The sequence below is a fragment of the Microchirus variegatus genome (assembly GCF_963457635.1).
Source record: "Microchirus variegatus genome assembly, chromosome: 10".
Lineage (NCBI taxonomy): Eukaryota > Metazoa > Chordata > Actinopteri > Pleuronectiformes > Soleidae > Microchirus > Microchirus variegatus.
In genome coordinates, this window is record NC_139811.1 from 6,893,888 (window position 1) to 6,912,889 (window position 19,002).

The 19,002-nt window shown below is 40.5% G+C and overlaps 1 protein-coding gene across 1 annotated transcript; it reads right to left on the reverse strand.

Moving 5' to 3' along the window:
- On the reverse strand, positions 1-15,147 carry tlcd4b (TLC domain containing 4b; the record flags this gene model as incomplete). Its single annotated transcript, XM_083896888.1, has 6 exons — positions 1-415; positions 1,671-1,744; positions 1,913-2,007; positions 2,200-2,258; positions 10,998-11,087; positions 15,002-15,147. The coding sequence occupies 6 exons, from the start codon at positions 15,145-15,147 to the stop codon at positions 67-69; spliced, it is 813 nt and encodes a 270-aa protein (XP_083753014.1). The 3' UTR covers positions 1-66.
- Positions 15,148-19,002: the final 3,855 nt, after the last annotated feature.

Genomic DNA, 19,002 nt, shown 5'->3' on the forward strand with positions numbered 1-19,002 from the left:
TCCAGCCTCCCCTCCCTGCTTACGTCTACGCACACACACACGCACGCACGCACGCGCTTCATCTCTTTAGTCCGCGTGGTTGTTGCTGTGCTTTCCGTCCGAAGACGACGGCGCCTGCGCTCCCCCCTTATCCTTCCTGCCTCCCGCGCCGGTCAGGACCTTGTAGCAGCCGAGCGTGATCTTGTACATCCAGATAGTGTTCAAGATATCCAGAGCGATGCAGGAGGTGATCCAGGCCACCTGGGCGCCCGGACCCAGGCGCTCGAACTCCTCGGTGCCAAACGTGGCGAAGACGCTGACCCAGTAGGACGGCATGACGGCGATGCGTACCAGGAAGAAGACCACCGACATGGCCACGCCGTTCAACACCACCAGGCGGTGCGAGCGGGGGAAACTTAATGCCTGAAAGAACCATCTGGAGGGGGACAAAGGGTGATAAAGAAACGTGTTATTGTACTTTGTTGCGGTGGGGACGTTTTTATGCATTTTAAGCCTCGTTTCCACCAAAGCGGTACAATGCACACCAAGAACACACCAAGAAGAAGACAAGACGAGTGAACTGAGAGCAAAGACAATAAAGGACATTCAGATTTTTTTCTTCTTGGCATGCACCAGTTTACAAGAAGAAGAAAACCAGCTTCATTTTGGAGTTGGCTGCAAAACGCACAAAATAAATTCACTACAATTTTTCCCCCTACTGGCACAGGTGATGATTCTCTAATGACAAATCATTGTATGATCATTTATCTCCAGCCTGTACGTGCTGGACAACCACGTTTGGTACCTGCCAAAAACTGGGATGGCATGGATCGGTTATTATATATAACGCAGATAATTGGGGTGATGTACTGAGCTGAAACAGACTGTGTCGCATGGTGGAAACAGCTTTTGTTTTAGTGTTGTGTTTTATTGACCTCCGCCAGGAGGTATGCGTTTTCACCAGAGTTTGTCTGTCTGTTAGCAACATAACGGACTGAAGTCACGGACAGATTCGGATAGAATTTTCAGGAAATGTCCGCAATGGGACCAGGAACAAGTGATTCAATTTTGGGCGTAATACGTAGATGCCATCACTATTTTTATCTCTATTTTGTGGGGGGGGGGCTGAGCTGCCTTGGCGGAGGTAATATTGCACTTTTATGATTTGTCATGTGCAATATCCTCCCAAGTGTAATTAATATTTATCATAACTATTAATACCACAGAAATGCAACCACACCTCTTCATTCTCCTCTTTTCTATCCATATAGCTTATTTATTCTTGTACTATAACATTGTTTTAATTGTTTTTTTTAATGTGTTCATTTAAACTGTTTGTTATGCACCAAAGGAGTTGCACTCAAATTTCGTTGTATGCAATAAAGGCTATTCTCATTCTTAAATGATACATTTTGCTGTATTTCTGCTTAATTATACTGTAAATTGTATTGATATACATCTGTTTTATTACTCTTCTGTACATTTATATATGTAACATAACGTTTTGTAATTTCAACTTTCAGGTCGCTTTCAGTCCAGGGACGACCGATGAAAGCAGCCTTTTGGCTAACAACGGCACACATTTATTGACGTGTTTATCGATCTGCATTGTCCCCGTTTAACTACGCCTATAAATAAATAAATAAATAAATAAATAAAGACACGGGAGACAAAGGACATCGTTGATTTACCTTTGGTTCACAAACGGCGTGGACAGCTCTGAAATGAGACGGAAGTTGGCAAAGTAGGGAAGCACGCCACGAGTCTGCAACCAACACAAACAAAAGGCTTTTATACATAAATAAATAAATAAATAAATAAATAAATAACAACACACAGAAACACACAAAAATAACATGTGTGTGTGTGTGTGTGTGTGTCATGTGTCCATTTCAGCATCTGCAGGGCTCTGTGCTCCAGAGGAGTGACTCACCAAAACGTATCCGTATGCATACAGCGCCGCCAAGTGGTGACAGACAAAGAAGCTGTCGCCCATGGTGCTCCAGTTACAAGCTAGCAGCACAAGGTCTGGACAACACAGAGACAGAGATGAATATACGTACAAAAGGATACGAGATATTTCACACTTTCAAACAAGTATAAAAAAGGTACAAAGACTTATTTATTTTATAGCTTCTAAGTGGCATTTCACGCTGCCTCCTAGAAGTAGACAAGAGGAGACAATGATGATGTCAGAATTAAAAGAAAACAACAGCTCACCATAAAGGAGGTAACCACAGGTTATGGCTACGTTCAGTTTGACAAGGCCGGGGTCGCCCCTGTGGATGAGGAAAGAGCAGAGTGTAAAAGAAAGTTACACACACACACCAACCATGAATCGATTCATAAACTTAAAAAAAAAATCGAGTTTTATTTTTTTTTTACGTTTCAATTTTGTAAAACCACACAAAACACCAGTTTGTGTTAATTGTGTACAGTTTATTTTTGTAACTTCTGGGAGAAAAAGACAGCTAGCCTAAGCTTTTATCTATGCAAGTTATTTTTTTGTACAGTAAGTAAGTTTATTTGTTTTGAATGAATAAATGTTAACTTTTGTCTTAAGTTTGCCTTTGTGTGATCACATTATCTTATACAAATTATTGTTTTGATGCCATTATTTGCCTTAACACACTATGCATTGCATCAATTTTTTGAATTGAGAATCGTTTGAATCGAGTTTTTTTTGTACAGTAAGTAAGTTTTTATTTGTTTTAAATTAATAAATGTTAACTTTTGTCTTATGTTTGCCTTTGTGTGATCACATTATAGACATTATCTTAAACTCTATTGTTTCGATGCCATAATTTGCCTTAACTCACGATGCAATTTTTTAATAGAGAATCGTTTGAATTGATTTTGAATTGAATCGTGACCCTAGGAATTGGAATTGAATCGTGAGCCACCCAAAGATTCACATCCCTAGTAAACAAGCCACGAGACAGAGAAACATTCTACTAAACTCTGAACACACTGAAATGAAAGTGTGTGTTCTTTCTGGATCAATAATCTCCTCCTATAAAGAGAACACGATACAGTTTCGCCGAAAAACAACTATTGAATAAAGCCGGCGTGAATCGCGGGGTGAGGTCATTCAAGGTCGATCGTCATTAATGATGTTTGACGTCGACGGCTCTGAGGCCTCGATTAAAAAGAACAGCGTGTGCTGTGAAAACACACAGCACAGTGTTGACTCTTTGTTGTCCTGAGTAAACAGTAGTTAGTTCAGTGCACCTGAATGCGACTGACCATCTGCGGAACATCTGCTCAGAAACAACCAAAGGTGTCTGCTTCAAATGGACATCTGATCCCCGTATCAGTCGCACGTATCGCGTGGCAAAAGGCAACGGACGGTTTGTGTAACAGTATCCCACAACACGCACGAGCACGAGCACGCGCACACACACACACACACACACACACACACACACACACACACACACACACACACACACACACACAGTGTACTACAGCTCACCTTTCACACACCGTGACCCTGAAATCTCCCCGTCACCTTTAATCCTTCATTTCACGTGAGACTGTTCAGCAAAGATCATACATTAAAGGCCATATAAGTAAATCTAGCAAAGCTGAAACAATTACTTATTAATTACTTATTAATTGATTAACTTACTAATTAATCGTCAACTATTTGGTCATCGATTCATCGGTTTACAGCTTTTTTTTTTCACGATTAAAACAAGATTTCTGATTCTTTCATGGTACTTAAATGGTACATGGTACTTGGTACTTTCATGGTACTTAGGGTTCTTAATCTTAATCTTAAAAATGCGAATAGAGCTGCAACTAACGATTATTTTCGTAATTGATTAATCCGTCGATTATTTTCTCGATTAATCGATGAATTGTTTGGTTCATAAAATCAAGCCTGGAAATGATGATGTTCTTTGTTATGTGGAGCAAAGAAACACACCAAAATATTTGCATTTAAGAATCTAAAACAATCAGAAATCTTGTTTTACTCGTGAAAAAAAGCTTCAAACCTATTAATCGATGAATAATCGATGAATCGTTTCAGCTCTAAATGAGATTATCTTCTGGTTCCTTTGCTCCAGAAAACAAAGAACTCATTAAAAAGGAATCATTTTGCTTTATGGACAAAACAAAACATTCGAGAACATCGTCATTCCCAGGTTTGACAAAACACTGATCGATGTTTTCTGACATGATCTGGACCAAACATTTACTCGATTAATCGCGAAAATAATCGACAGATTAATCCATTGTGAAAATAATCGTTAGTTGCAGCTCTAAAATGTCCACAAAAAAACATTTCTCATAGTGAACATAAAAGCTGGAGTGAACATAAAAGAGTCAAAAGGTTCGACAAATAAGACGTGTAAAAACAAATAATGACAATACAAATGGAAACAAAATGTCAACATATTCATGGTATATACAAATAGGATCAGGAATAGATTAGATATACAGGCTTTTTACATCATCAGTGGGGTGAAAAAAACTAACCTCAATTGTACAAAGGGACAGAGAAAAGCCTTCTCTTAATGGATGATGTATCTGCTCTATTTGAGCTTTAATTAGTGACCCGTTTGTTTGTTTGTTTGTTTGTGTTGTGGTGGTTGTTTTTTGCATCGTCTGCTGTTAAGTGTACTGATGCTGCCGTCTTGGCCAGGTTCTCTTAGTTTAATAAATAATATTGTGCTTCATGGATGGTGGGGGGGATGTACACTACCGTTCAAAAGTTTGGACTCACTTAGAAATGTCCTTATTTTGAAGGAAAATCACCTTTTTTCAATGAATATAACATGAAATGTATCAGAAATACACTCTATACGGCAAATGTCAGGTTTTTCATGGAATATGTACACAGGTGTATAGAGGCCCATTTCCAATGTTCTAATGGAACATTGTGTTTGCTAATTACGCTAGAAGGCTATTGAATGATAAGAAAACCCTTGTGCAATAATGTTAGCACAGCTGAAAACAGTTTTGCTGGTTCTTTGACAAAATGGCAAATCATTATTTCTAATCTCGTTAATGTCTTGACAAGGTCTTGTGTGACTCTAAATGGAAAACACAACAAAATTGCATAGGTGACGCCAAACGGTTTGAACGGCAGCGTAGATCTAGGTCTGCTGTCACATACTTCCCACAATCATTGGCTCACTCTTTGACTTTGTCCTCTCTGTCCAACACCACAGCTCCTACACGTCTCTTCCTATATACCGATTCTAATCCTCTCAGATTACACCCGAGACCGGCACTTTCGGGAACGCATACACAACTTCACTTCCAAATGTTAATGTGCTGAAGTTCAGAGGCAACAGGACAAATATAGCGGATCCACGTTCCTCTTGTCTTGACTCTATCACATGAGTCGCACGAAAACATGGGCCAATTCCAATTTCTATCTTAACCCTCAATCTTAACTGGCCCTCAAAAGCGAGTGTTGAGGGTTATTTTGTCACTTAGAAATGGGACACCCCATAAATGTAATTACGATCTGTTTGCCAGTCAAGTTATTAGGTTGTCAGTTCGTAATAAGATGATACTCATACAAATACCACAACCACGGACATATTTAGCTGACAGTTACCACACACCACGACTTATTGAAAAGTAAACCATAGCAAACCATCGCTTGTTCGCAACCGGCCGGCTATTGACAAAAGATCGTAAAATAAAAAATAAATGTTACGCAACAATGACGTCAGTAATCCATAATATTGGCCTAAACTAAGATAATACAATGGTTTTCATCATTTTTATATCTCTATTAACAAAGAAAATACTTAATTTGTAGCGTAATTATTTCGCTGCTTTCGGCGCCATCTTTGTTATATGAAAACACGCAATGCATTCTGGGTAGCCCTTGCTCCCAAGGGTGGTCTCGGAAAATCTCAATATTGAGGGCGATACAGACCTTAAACTTGTCCCTCAACTTAATTTTTCTGAGAATCGGGACAGCACTTGCACTAGAGGGAGCGCACATTTTTGGGTTAAAATAGGAATTGGAATTCACCCCATGTCTACAGCATGCATACGCACATGTGGCACACCTCCTTCCTTTAGCTAAAAGCATCGTGAACAAGCAGTTAGACACAGTGTCACCTTGTTCCATGCTCATGAAACATCCTGTTACTTTCTCTCGGATTATTACGCATCGAGTCCAAGACAGTGATCCCCATGTAAATTGAAGAGTGGCATCATTTTACCATTGTATTTAAAAATAAATGCAGCGAGCATACAGACTGTATACGGCGGGATAAGATTCGGGGGTAAATGATACGATGATGTTCACAGAGGAGCCCTGATAAGGTCATCATCGGCCGGCAATGTTCAGACCTGGTCGGTGATCTAATCAAACGTTGATGGTAATTAGTGCAGATGTGAACACATTTAATGATCCACATACGATTGGATTACGCATTCATGGTGGTCTGGGACGCATGTGGCCATCGTCTTTAATCAGCGACCCCCGTTCAGATCTGAATCCTGAATGCATCTTCAGATGTGATCAAAGCACACACAGCGTGATTAGATCATGTGGTCTGGAGCTGATCTGGTAGACTTGCATTATTACCGCACCGGGTGTGAATTGACGTACTTTAGAGCTCAGGGTCAGCAGTGATTTGATGTTAACATCAGGTCTGAACAGAGTCCGTGTGGTTTTCGGCCTCACGCGAGAATCTCCTGAGGGACATTTACTAATGATCCATCACAGAATGTGGTGCAGACCTGTTGTGCAGGTTGTGCAGACATCTGCTGTTCCTTCAGGGCAATAAAACACTTATTAACACATGGAATAATAAGTGACTTTTTCCTGGATTAAGGAAAACTTGATGGCTTATTATCACAAGACACAATCAAAGGATTGATTATTAATGCAAGGATGAGAAAATACTACTTCTGACTCTGTTAAGTCTCTATGAGGAGTACTGGTCCTGACAAGGTCAGTGTTTGTTTATGCCAGAAACGTACAGAATATTAACGTAAACACAGTATCCACTATCAAACCACCTGTTCAAACAAACATGTAGAGAGGCCACATTTGCACAATTACGGTCACAGTTGAACCACTTTCCGTACAGAGCTGCTCTCCCTCTTTCTAAATCAGTGGTACTGTACTTGCAGCTTCACTGCAGGAGTCTTTCTTTCTACTTCATTTCATCATCTATAGGAATTTTAAAATAAAGTGGCAGAGCTTTTCTGTGCGTTCGCATCGAGGTTAGACAGTTTCAGGACAAAATAGTACTAGTAGTGTAGGAGCAGTCGCAGCAAACTGCACTGATGTTTTTTTTTTATATATATATACACACCATTACAGTGTTTGAGGCACAGTTATTATGCCAACTCTGGCTCCTCTGTGCGTCATCGAGCCATAATCTATGAACTGAAAACAGGAGAGAACCACTTTGGCATCTTTAATCCATAATTTCTACCCTCAGTCACTATTTTCTAACACGTGTGAAAAGGGACAAAATCTGAATATGCATTATCCAACAATGGACAATGAAAAAAACTATCGTTACAAATTGTCATTTGGACTTGAAAATTAGTAATTGTTCAGCCCTAGTTTACGCATTTATTTTTGCAGTCTGACAATTGAATCTGAAGTTTAAGAGAGGTTTATGTTAAACAACATGCACACTACAGTACTGGTAAAAAGTTTGGGCTCACTTAGAAACGTCCTTATTTTTAAAGGAAAAGCAGGTTAGGGTTTTTTTTTTTTTCAATGAATATAACATTAAATTAATCAGAAATACACTCTATACATTGTTCATGTGGTAAACGACTATTCTAGCTGCAAACGTCTGTTTTTTTTTAAAGGAATATGAACATAGGTGTATAGAGGCCCCTTTCCAGTGTTCTAATGGTACATTGTGTTAGCCAATCGCTTTTTGGATGATTTGAAAACCCTTGAGCGATGACGTTCGCACAGCTGAAAACGGTTTTGCTGGTTCTTTGACGAAAGCAAAGTTTGAAGGGCTAAAATTATCAACACAAAAAAAAGTGTATAGGTGACCCCAAACTTTTGAACGGTGGTGCATTCTGAGACACGTCTGAAGTTCAGCTCCAGATAAGCATCGCAAAGTGCAGCAGAGACGTGGCAGAGACGTTGTTAACTGAATGGATTACGATAAAAGTAAAAGAGCGTGTGCTGCTGCTGCTGCTGCTGCTGTCAGCTACACTGACACAGTTAAAAGCAGCTGCTGTAAAAAAAAAAAACAATGCAGGTTACTAATCGTCCGTCTTTGGCCCCACTGCAGCCATATTACGCCAGAACAACCGTGAGCTACCGTGTGACAGGTCTTAGTGATGCTGTTACAATAATAATAATACGATCAGATTGACTGGTGGAGAATTGGTGCACTGTTGCAACAGGATACGGCTGGGGGGGGGGATCAGCGAGGTGCTAAGAAACTAAGAAATAAAACTATGTGACACAGAAAAGACCTTTTCATGCCGAGAGATCAAATTCCGAGACAAAAAAAGTAGAAAATATTCTCATTCCTAAAGACAAATAGTGTAAGATAGGAGCAGTGGAAGGAGGGAGGGAGTCCCTCTAGACCACTCCTCCCAAACTCTCCCTTTCTTTCTTTTTTTTTTTTTTTTTGCTTCATCAGCAATGCAGTCCAAACTGACACAAAGACAATACGAGCGAGGGGAGGTGTGCTGCATTGATTCGACAGCCTGAGACGTGGGGTTGCTGCTTCAACAGACAGTGAGAGGTGCTGGTGTAGCTGAGAGGAGGAGGATGGAGGAGGATGGAGGATCGAGGGGGGTCCACATTAAGAAAGAGAGCGAGGAGGGGCCAGAATACTAGGCTGCTGTTGTTTGCTATGAAAAGGACCCTTGTTTGCTTGAGATTCTGTCTGCTGGAGAGGCCAGAGAGGAAGCGAAACAAAGGGAAGAGGAAAGGAGATGTTTTCTTTTTTTAAAGAAACAAGTGTGTGAAAGGAGGTCGGAGAGCTAGAGACAGACATGTTTTAAAAGACAAGATGAAAATAAGAGTAAGCCGACAGAGAGAAGACAGCAATCGAAGGCTAAGTCCAACAGGAATCTACACCTCTCCAGAGGCTCCGTTGACAAGCTCGATCCATCCTCTGCTCCCTCCTTCCCCAGTTTCCCTCGGAGAGGAAAGCAATGCCATTGTCCATCCCTCCAGAAAGGTATTAAACGACCATCCCTGATGATCCCACATAACTCCACCACCTCCCGTTCTCATCCCTTCATTTGTTTTTTTTCCCCTCCCCTCCCTTGTGAGTTAGTCACGGTTGCTGCGCTGAAAAAGCAGCTATTAGAAAGGCAGCTATTAGAAAGGCAGCTTTCTGTGGTCTAGGAATCCTCATCATTCACATTTTCTTTTTAATTTTCCCTGCGAGAAATCGCACGAGCGAGTGGGTCAGCAGTTTTCTTCACGGCCTCATTTCTGCGTCATCATTTTTGAATACAAGGGTTTAATGGATGGTATTAATTTAATGTATAGCTCATGGGTTATAGACATATAAATAAATATATACACAACACATATATACATATATATATACATATACATATACGTATATATAAATGTATACATTTGTATGTATACACATATACGTGTATGTATACACACATACGTATATACATACATATATACAAACATATATATACATACGTATATACATACATATATACATGTACATAGGTATGTACATACGTATGTATATACATACACGTATATATACATATATGTATATACATACATGTATACACACATACATACATGTATATACATACATGTATACACACATACATACATGTATATACATACATGTATACACACATACATACATGTATATACATACATGTATACACACATACATACATGTATACACACATACATACATGTATATACATACATGTATACACACATACATACATGTATATACATACATGTATACACACATACATACATGTATATACATACATGTATATACATACATATACATGTATATACATACATATACATACATACATGTATATACATACATATACATGTATATACATACATATACATACATACATGTATATACATACATATACATACATACATGTATATACATACATATACATACATACATGTATATACATACATGTATATACATACATGTATATACATACATGTATATACATACATGTATATACATACATGTATATACATACATATACATACATGTATATACATACATATACATACATGTATATACATACATATACATACATGTATATACATACATATACATACATGTATATACATACATATATACACACATATATACACACATACATACACACATACATGTATATACATACATATATACACACATACATACATGTATATACACACATACATACATGTATATACACACATACATACACATACATACATGTATATACATACACATACATACATGTATATACATACATATATATACACATACATACATGTATATACATACATATATACACACATACATACATGTATATACATACATATATACACACATACATACATGTATATACATACATATATACACACATACATTAGATTAATTAGATTAAGAACCCTTTAAGTCCCGCAAGGGGAAATTCAATTCTGCAGTGAGTTAGTGAACACACACAGCACACAGTGAGGTGTAGAACATGTAACCCAGCGCAGTGAGCTGCCATGCCAGTGAGCGGCGCTCGGGGAGCAGTGAGGGGGTTAGGTGCCTTGCTCAACAGCACTTCAGCTGCGGACTGGTCGGGGATTGAACCGGCTACCTTCCGGTCTCGAGCTCGAAGCCCTAACCACTAAGTATATACATACATATATACACATACATACATGTATATACATACATATATACACAAAAACATATATATATATATATATATATATATATATATATATATATATATATATATATACACTGTATATATCACTTTAAGTCAGCGTTGTTAGGCATTTCATTCATTCATGAATTCGCTTTTGTTAAGTGTGTTCCTCTCACCAGACGGGGTTGGCGTTGACGGCGTCGTCGAACCACAGGATGTAAAGACAGAACAGGCCCACGATCAGCGCGTGCACAGTCGACACCAACCTGAGGAGAGACACAAACGCATACAAGACGCCGTTAATACACAGACTGTTTTCACACATGTTCTAATTAGGAGGGAAAAAGTCATTCAGAATAATTATTGGAATTCCCCCCAAACTCTGCACAAAGTATTTTCGGGGCATGCTATATTCTTCAGTTAGACAAATATAGTGATGCATCATTTAATAACTGTCTTGCAATATACAGTTACTGTTCAAAAGATGTACAATATTCCATTAAAAGTCACACTTTTATTCCTCAAAAGAGTTGCAAAATGAATAGAAAATATAGTCAAGACATTGACAAGATTAGAAATAATGATTTTTATTCAAAATAATTAGCCATTAGCATTAGCAAACACAATGTACCATTAGAACACTGGAAATGGGCATCAGTGTATTTCTGATTCATTTAATGTTATATTCATTGAAAAAAAAGTGCTTTACCTTGAAAAATAAGGACATTTCTAAGTGACCCCAAACTTTTGAAGATTAGTGCATCAATTGTTGAAAAATCTCTGTACTGTCGGCCATGTGTTACCGTGTGATGCCCACCCAAAGTCAAGAAATTACAGTACGTGGTCTCATATATTAACGTTTTTTTATTCATTAGTTCTGATACAGTGTCACTCCGGCGCTCAGAGCTGCTTATCTGGGACCTTAAGAGAGATACTCCAGAGGTCCAGAGGCCTCTTATCTCTATCTCGAGCAAGAACACACATCGTCCACTGTCACAGCACAGCCTCTGGGACACAGTTACCTCTGTTTCCCAAAAGCAGCAGCAGCTGGCAGGAACCACGGCCAAGACTGGCACCACAGATGGGCCCCACTGTACGGAGTGGATGAGTCCACTATCACTGCTGACTCAGAGTCAAGTTTCTGAGAATGGAACAGGCTCAAAGTGGACTTGGTGAGTGTCCATGTAGCTGTCTTTGTACTGTAGGTGGATTGTAGAGTCACGCTCTGCTTCTTAATTAGTACTGGGAAAAAATAAAAGGAATCTATCTATAAAGCAAGTTGCGTCTGTCTGTCTGTGACAGGCATATCTCACTGACCGTTAGTCAGATCACCCTAAGACTTTGGATATGGGTTGAGCATGGCCTGATGGTGTGCATCGTTGAATTTTCGCTGGTTTATCATGCTACACCAGGCAGGCAGTGGCTCATCAGCAGCAGCTGCGCTGTCTGGGGCGGGGAGGTGGAAGTGAAGAGGCTGTCCTCACAGCGAGTGAGACACTTTCATACAGTGTTATACTGAAACGAGAAAGTGTCCATTCACCAATACGCGAGCACATGTTTATTTTGCATTAGCATGCTACTACTACCTTTGGTGAACCCGTTTCCAAAGGTAAACTAGCGAGGGCTACGATTAGCATTAGCGTAGGTCTAACATAATATACACACACACTGTGAAACCTCATTAGGCACAATGCAGATGTGTTCGTTTTCGATTAGCATTAGCGTAGCTAGATGTTTGCGACTGTCAGCAAAGGCTAACACAATACAAACACTTTGCAACCTCATTAGGCACAAACGCAAATGTTTTCATTGTCGATTAGCATTAGCGTAGCTAGATGTTGTGACTGTCAGCCATAGGAATACATACTTCCTACGGGCACTGCACTAGTCACAATAATAAGAACTAGATTCAAAAAGTCTTATAATCCATAAACTCTACATTAAACACGCAGCCCTGCTTTTCCTTTGGAAAAGCTCTCTCCCATCTCGACTTGCACTTAAGTTGCGGTTACATAAATAACACAGTGACACACTGAGAGCAGCAGGCTTTTATACAACAGTCGGTCGCTCTAAAGTGAAGCATCAGTGCTCCGGCCTTTGGCTTGTTTTGAATTCCTCGGTCAATACTCCCTGTGCTTCAATTATGGGCTAATGTAAACTATGGCTGCATGAACCGAGCTTTATCTGTGAGAATTCACAGGCGGAAAAAATGGGCCAGAGGGAGGAAAAAACAAAATAAAATGAATGCCCTTCAGAAATTCAACCCCTTTGTTTGTTAGTGTGTGTCTGTGTATCAGCACGAGTGACGGGTTGGAGAAAGGGGTTAAAGATTAAGTTGGGACTAAAAGCTTGACATATATAGGAATATTAGGAATAAGATTTAACCCTAACCCTACAAAAAAAAGACATATGAGTGCTTATTATTGTACGTAAACTTTGAGTGGAGTGGTAAACTGCAGCAGGTCATCAGAGGTCATCATCTGAGGACTGTTAGTGCGTCCTGAGGACTGTTGGTGTGTCCTGAGGACAGATTGTGTTCATGCACGCTCGGGAATGTGGCCACAGGTGTCGCTAACCCCTTTTTCTGAACGTGGATATTAAGACCGGATTTAAGACGTGAACTTAGAGCCGTCCGTCTGTGATTGGATCACAGAGGATGGATCTTGTCTTTCCCTTCTAATTTAAAGTCAAAGTCGTGAATATTTTGTGTGACCTAGCTTATAAAGTGTTACATTTGACTAAATACTTCCAAGTACTTGAGAAGATCCAAGACCGTGCTGACGTGTGTACAGTAAATATGACGCTGGAGAAAATGAGGGTTTAATAGGTGAACTGTGCAATGCATTGCTTGGTGAATTTTGTTTCCTTTGCATAGAAAAACAGGCCAGCCGTGACGTGACCCACCGTATCCAGCTTTTCCTCATCTGACGCACATAGACACACAGATAAATAACACTTCCCAGCTCTCCTGGTTTTCCTGGTTGTGTTGGCAGACTAAGGTTCATTTGATAAAGGGAGAGACCCTATCTTTAGAGAAGATGTAAGAGCATAAATACATGATAACCTTTTGTATTTTTAAATGAATATTCCAAGAGGTCCTGATAGAGAACATGTTATACAAGCAAAAGGTACACAACAAGTGATTTTCACTGTATTATACATTGAAATATTTGTACAAGTGCCTGCAGGTAATAAAACAATGACTTTATATTAAAGATTTTCACATTGAATTGAAGTGATTAAAAATAAACACTTTTCGGGTGCCATGGCAAAAATAAAACAGGCATTTTATTAAACTGCTTAATTTTACTGAATACAACAAAAAGTTTGAGCTTGCTTTTATTATTAAATGTCTGCGTTTCTTTTATTGCTCACGCCGTGTGAAGTTAAGTTTCTAACGTTTCTCTGATTATCAGTTGTCTCTGTCTGGAGTGTTTGTCACCCAAATTTACTGATTTTTTATGTAACTTTTGCATTTCTGTTAACTCATGTTTCTGTGTTTTTGTTTCCCTGAATGTATGTGTTGAGGAAGACCTTTTTTCGAATCAGCTTGAAGAAAAGTCAAGTAGTCACACTTGTGTAAAAAAAAGACAAAATGTTAAGTCCGTTGCTGAAAAATTAGTGTTGAGTCCATTGTCTTCAGGTCAAAAAAGGTATTTATTTGAGGATCTACGAAGAATACCAAGGGCCAATTCCAATTCCTATCTTAACCCTCAAGCTCAACCCTTAATCTTAACTGGCCCTCAAAACCAAGTGTTGAGGGTTATTTTGTCACTTAGAAATGGGACACCCCTTAAATGCAGATACGTCTTCAGACTGTAGGGGGCAGAATAACACGAAATGTGAAAACACACAATGCATTCTGGGTAGCCCTTGCTCCCAAGGGTGGTCTCGGAAAATCTCAATATTGAGGGCGATTAAGCCCTCAACTGAATTTTTCAGAGAATCAGGACAGCATTTTTGAGATTGAGGGTTAAGCAAAGAATTGGAATTCACCCCAAGTGAGCAGTAACAAGTACATGCTGAAGTCGTGCTCCTTGTGCACCTTTGTGCAGATTCCCACCCCTACCTGTTAGTGGCCTTCGGTATAGACCTCTATAGGTCCCCTGTTTTCCACATGGTGATGTTGGCCTAATTAAGAAAAAAGGGGCTACCAATGGAGAGACAGTTGGTGCGTTACCTGGAATTCCATTCAGTCTGTTTGGTCGGAGGCAGCCGTCGATAACCCGGTGCGATGGCGGACGAGAGCCACGGGCTGGCCACCGAGAAGAGTAGCTGGAAAGTCACGAAGCTGCCAGCTACCACGGTCAACTCTCTTGTCTCCATCACTCACCTACACAAACAGGGGAGGACATGGGAGGGCAGGGGGTGAGGCAGGTGATACGAGATACGAGACGGGGTGATACACATGGACAGGCTCTATTGATGACCGTCAGTCATCCCGGGAGGAAGCGGAGGAGAAAGTGAAGCGGTGGTAGTGGAGTGAGAGAGAGGGAGTGGACCGGAAGGGACATCCAGTCCACAGATTAAAAGGAGAAGAGACAGGCGGGAAGAAAAAAATACGGTGGAAAACACGGGAGCTGTCGAATACAAGTAACACGAGAGCTCCAGGCGAGCAGGGGAGTCCACAGAGGGTTAAGAGGAGCTGTGAAGGCACAGGAGAGGCATTAGAGCTAAGGGCAACAGAGGTGAGAAAAACAAAGGAGGGCAGAAATGGTAAAGAAACTTTAAGAGATTTAAGAGCATTAAGGTTTGAAATGAAAGGCTGTTGGGCTGATTCATCCAGTATTCATCGATTACTAAATTAATCGGCAACTATATCTGCAAATGTGAACAAAATAAGACATTTTAGGGTAATGAAAAACAACGATAAACATTTGTCAGCATGAACGACGACTAATCCAGAAAATAACCAACAGATTACTCAGCACAAAAAGGTTGCCATTGTTATTCTGTACATTTTTACAAGCAGATTACAGTGAGTTACTTGGAACGCAGCAAATATCCCTGAGAAAATAAGAGGCTAAAGTGTGGGAAGAAAGGAGGATTGTTGATGATGAAGCAACTGGGCTCAGCTTGTGGGACAGAAGGTGTGGAAGGCTGTGAAACGAGCATTCAGTATTTCAACAGTTATTATTATTATTGGTTTATGTTATGTTTAAATCATGCAGATATTAAAGGAGTCTTATTATACCCTATTTCTCCAAGTTAAGCTAGTTCCCTGGTGTCCTAATGAACATGTCTGTGATGCTTTGGTCAAAATTTTTCCATAAGGAAAAAGCACCACAGCAGTTCAATCACCCTGCCAAAACAGCCCTGCTCAGAACGCTCTGTTTAGCAGTATCTCTTTAGGTCCACCTTAAAAAAAATAAAAATAAACTTGAGGGACAGGAAATGACATCAGCCACAGAGGCAACTGGGAGCTAACAGCAGTTAGCATATGGAAAAGTGATCATTTGCAGGCTCCAGCAGGCACATTGCCGTCATATATAACATGTGTCCACTGGACACTTAAACCCTCTGAGGCTGGAAGTTTGTGTAGAACTCTGTGCTGCACTGTGGAGCCAAGAATATAACTTTCTGTGGACTTTGCAGTAGTGCTCTCAAACATCAACAGCGTTAAACGACATCAACGTTAACGGACGACGCATTTCCATGACGACTGTCCGTAAAAAGACGCGCGTGACGTCATGTTTACGTGACTCAGGATTGTTAAAATGAGTCTGTAAAGTACCGCTAAACTTTAAAAACAGAGGCACACATACGCCGTACACATTCATACTGTAAACACTCAGGCATTATCCACCAAAACGACTCTAAACGCTTGTAATACACAGGCCAGGACTGTATGTGGTGCTGTAAATATATTGTGTACATGTAAATATACCAAAACATTAACAATCTTCAAACACAGGAAGAAGACAACGATGCAGACAAAGAGGTGACACCTATGTTTTGGTTATTACTGTTCTCCCAAAGTAGTGCATTAGTAGAATACACAAAAACACTTTCCCACTCTGGGACCTGTTTTCCAAAAATAGTGTGTCTAGTGCTCCCAATTCTCCTGAATGTGTTTTCATGTGTACGACCGCTGAGGGAACAAAAACCAACATCAGGCTCCGCTGTGAGTGACCTGACACATTAGTGACTCACCACCTTCTGACCGACTTCCCTCTCTGCAGACACAAAAGACACATCCAGGACTCCGAGTGACTCGTTTCCCTGAACTTGAAATGAAGACCAAAGGCTTTAAAACAACTGTCCAACATTCAAATAACAGCCCACGCTCATTAGAATCGGAGCAAAACAAAGGTCTCAAAGTTCAGAGAACACCATGTCACGTCATCTGTTCTACCTTGAGTAACATCACACGATTGCAACACACTGTATTTGCCACACTGGTCTGAACTCTGACCCGACAGACCCACTGGAATTCTGATTAAACCGCCATCAGTTATGCAAGCTATTTAAAACCACTTATACACCCTCAGAGCTGATGATTAGGATTGCAAATAGCGAAGCTTACTGGCCATGCCACAAGGCTAAGAAACAAATCATAATAGAACCTGTGTATTTTGAGAAGGTGTTGGGTTCCCAGAGAAACCCTAAGTAAGTTTAGCCTCTGGGCGACTCATGACACGGACACGGCACGTAGCTGACATCGAGTCCTATTTTTAATCCAAAACGTCCAGCGTCATGCATGCTCACTGTACCATAAACACACACAAAGAATCCGAGGACAAGAACAAGCTGTTGGGAGAACACAAGAGCACCTCAGGACATCCGACATCCCACAAGTAACACCATGAATGTATGTGCCGCTTTGAAGATTACAGCTTAAGCTCAGAGCCACGAGAGACCAACGTAGAAAAACTTAGAAGAGATGCAGAATAAATGGATTTAAACAGACAGGACACCTGACTATGTTTCACTTATTATTATTACTTAATTATGTTTATGTGGGCTTGTGAGCAGCATCAGAATATTCTGAGGATGATGCAGATTATGGCCAAAGGAAGAAATTATTAGATTTTGGTGGCGATCCAGATCCAGATTCAGGATTTCTTTCAAAACACTGTCAGTACTGCTATGGAAAAGAATAATATTATACAATACATATCGTCTAGTCAAAATATAGATCTTAATATGACTGCGGGAAACGGTCTGACCTTGGCGGATGTTTGATCTCCACGTTCTTTATCTAGTTTTATTTTGCTTTGTAACTAAGCAAGTCAGCAAAAACCGCCTCCCCGCACCCACTGATATCTCCTACATTAACATTTAATGTGGTGGCTGATTGGTTTGTACATGTAACACACACACATCACTATCAGAAGTGCAACTTCACACACAACACTCTGACCTTTCCCGTGGCCCCATTCTCAAGAAAACTGGCAAGTTCAACCTGGGGAAGCTGAGGTGGCATTTATGTTCTTAAAAGGAACAACAAACGCACCACGACAGCCTCTTGAGGAGCAGCTCGACACGTTCCCCAGGCCATGTTGATCATATGCAGCATGTGTCTGAATAATTCATTGGCATTCTTCACCTGTCTGTACCCTGGTTCTCACACATACACTCAGACACAGACACACACAGGCCATGGGGAGAGGCAGCAGCAGCAGCTTCCAGAGCAGACCCTCCTCACTGCAGACGACAGTCCGCTCAGGAGAGCAGCTTACCCGGCCACAGTTTGACCTTGTTCCTGCTGCTGTCAGCAAACCGTGACCCGGTGACATATCGACCAAACATAAATAATAGCGGTTCAATTTCCCCTCACAGTTCCTGTGGAAATCCAAACCGACCCCCCTGTCTACCGCATTGCTACACCAACACAGCAATGGCTCTGTGTGCAGGAGGAGCTCTGGAGGCTCAGTCCGGCTCGGTCCTTAACAGACCGCTTGTAGGCAGCGTGATTCATGCCATGAATACTGATTCATTGCTGCAATTTAATTTTCATTTCAATTGCAATAACAACAAAAAAGACGTAAGCAAACAAACCGTCTCCCTGTGTGGTTAGGAGCGGTGTGTGCATGCAGGCTGCACGGCAGCAGCAGCTGGCGTGTGCCGTTCAAAATAAAAGGGTGTACGTGTGTGTGTGTGCGTGTGCAACAATAGGCGGCTGCCTTTCCTTAATAAGCAAAGATAATAAAGCACTGCACACGATTGTTCCCTGGCTGA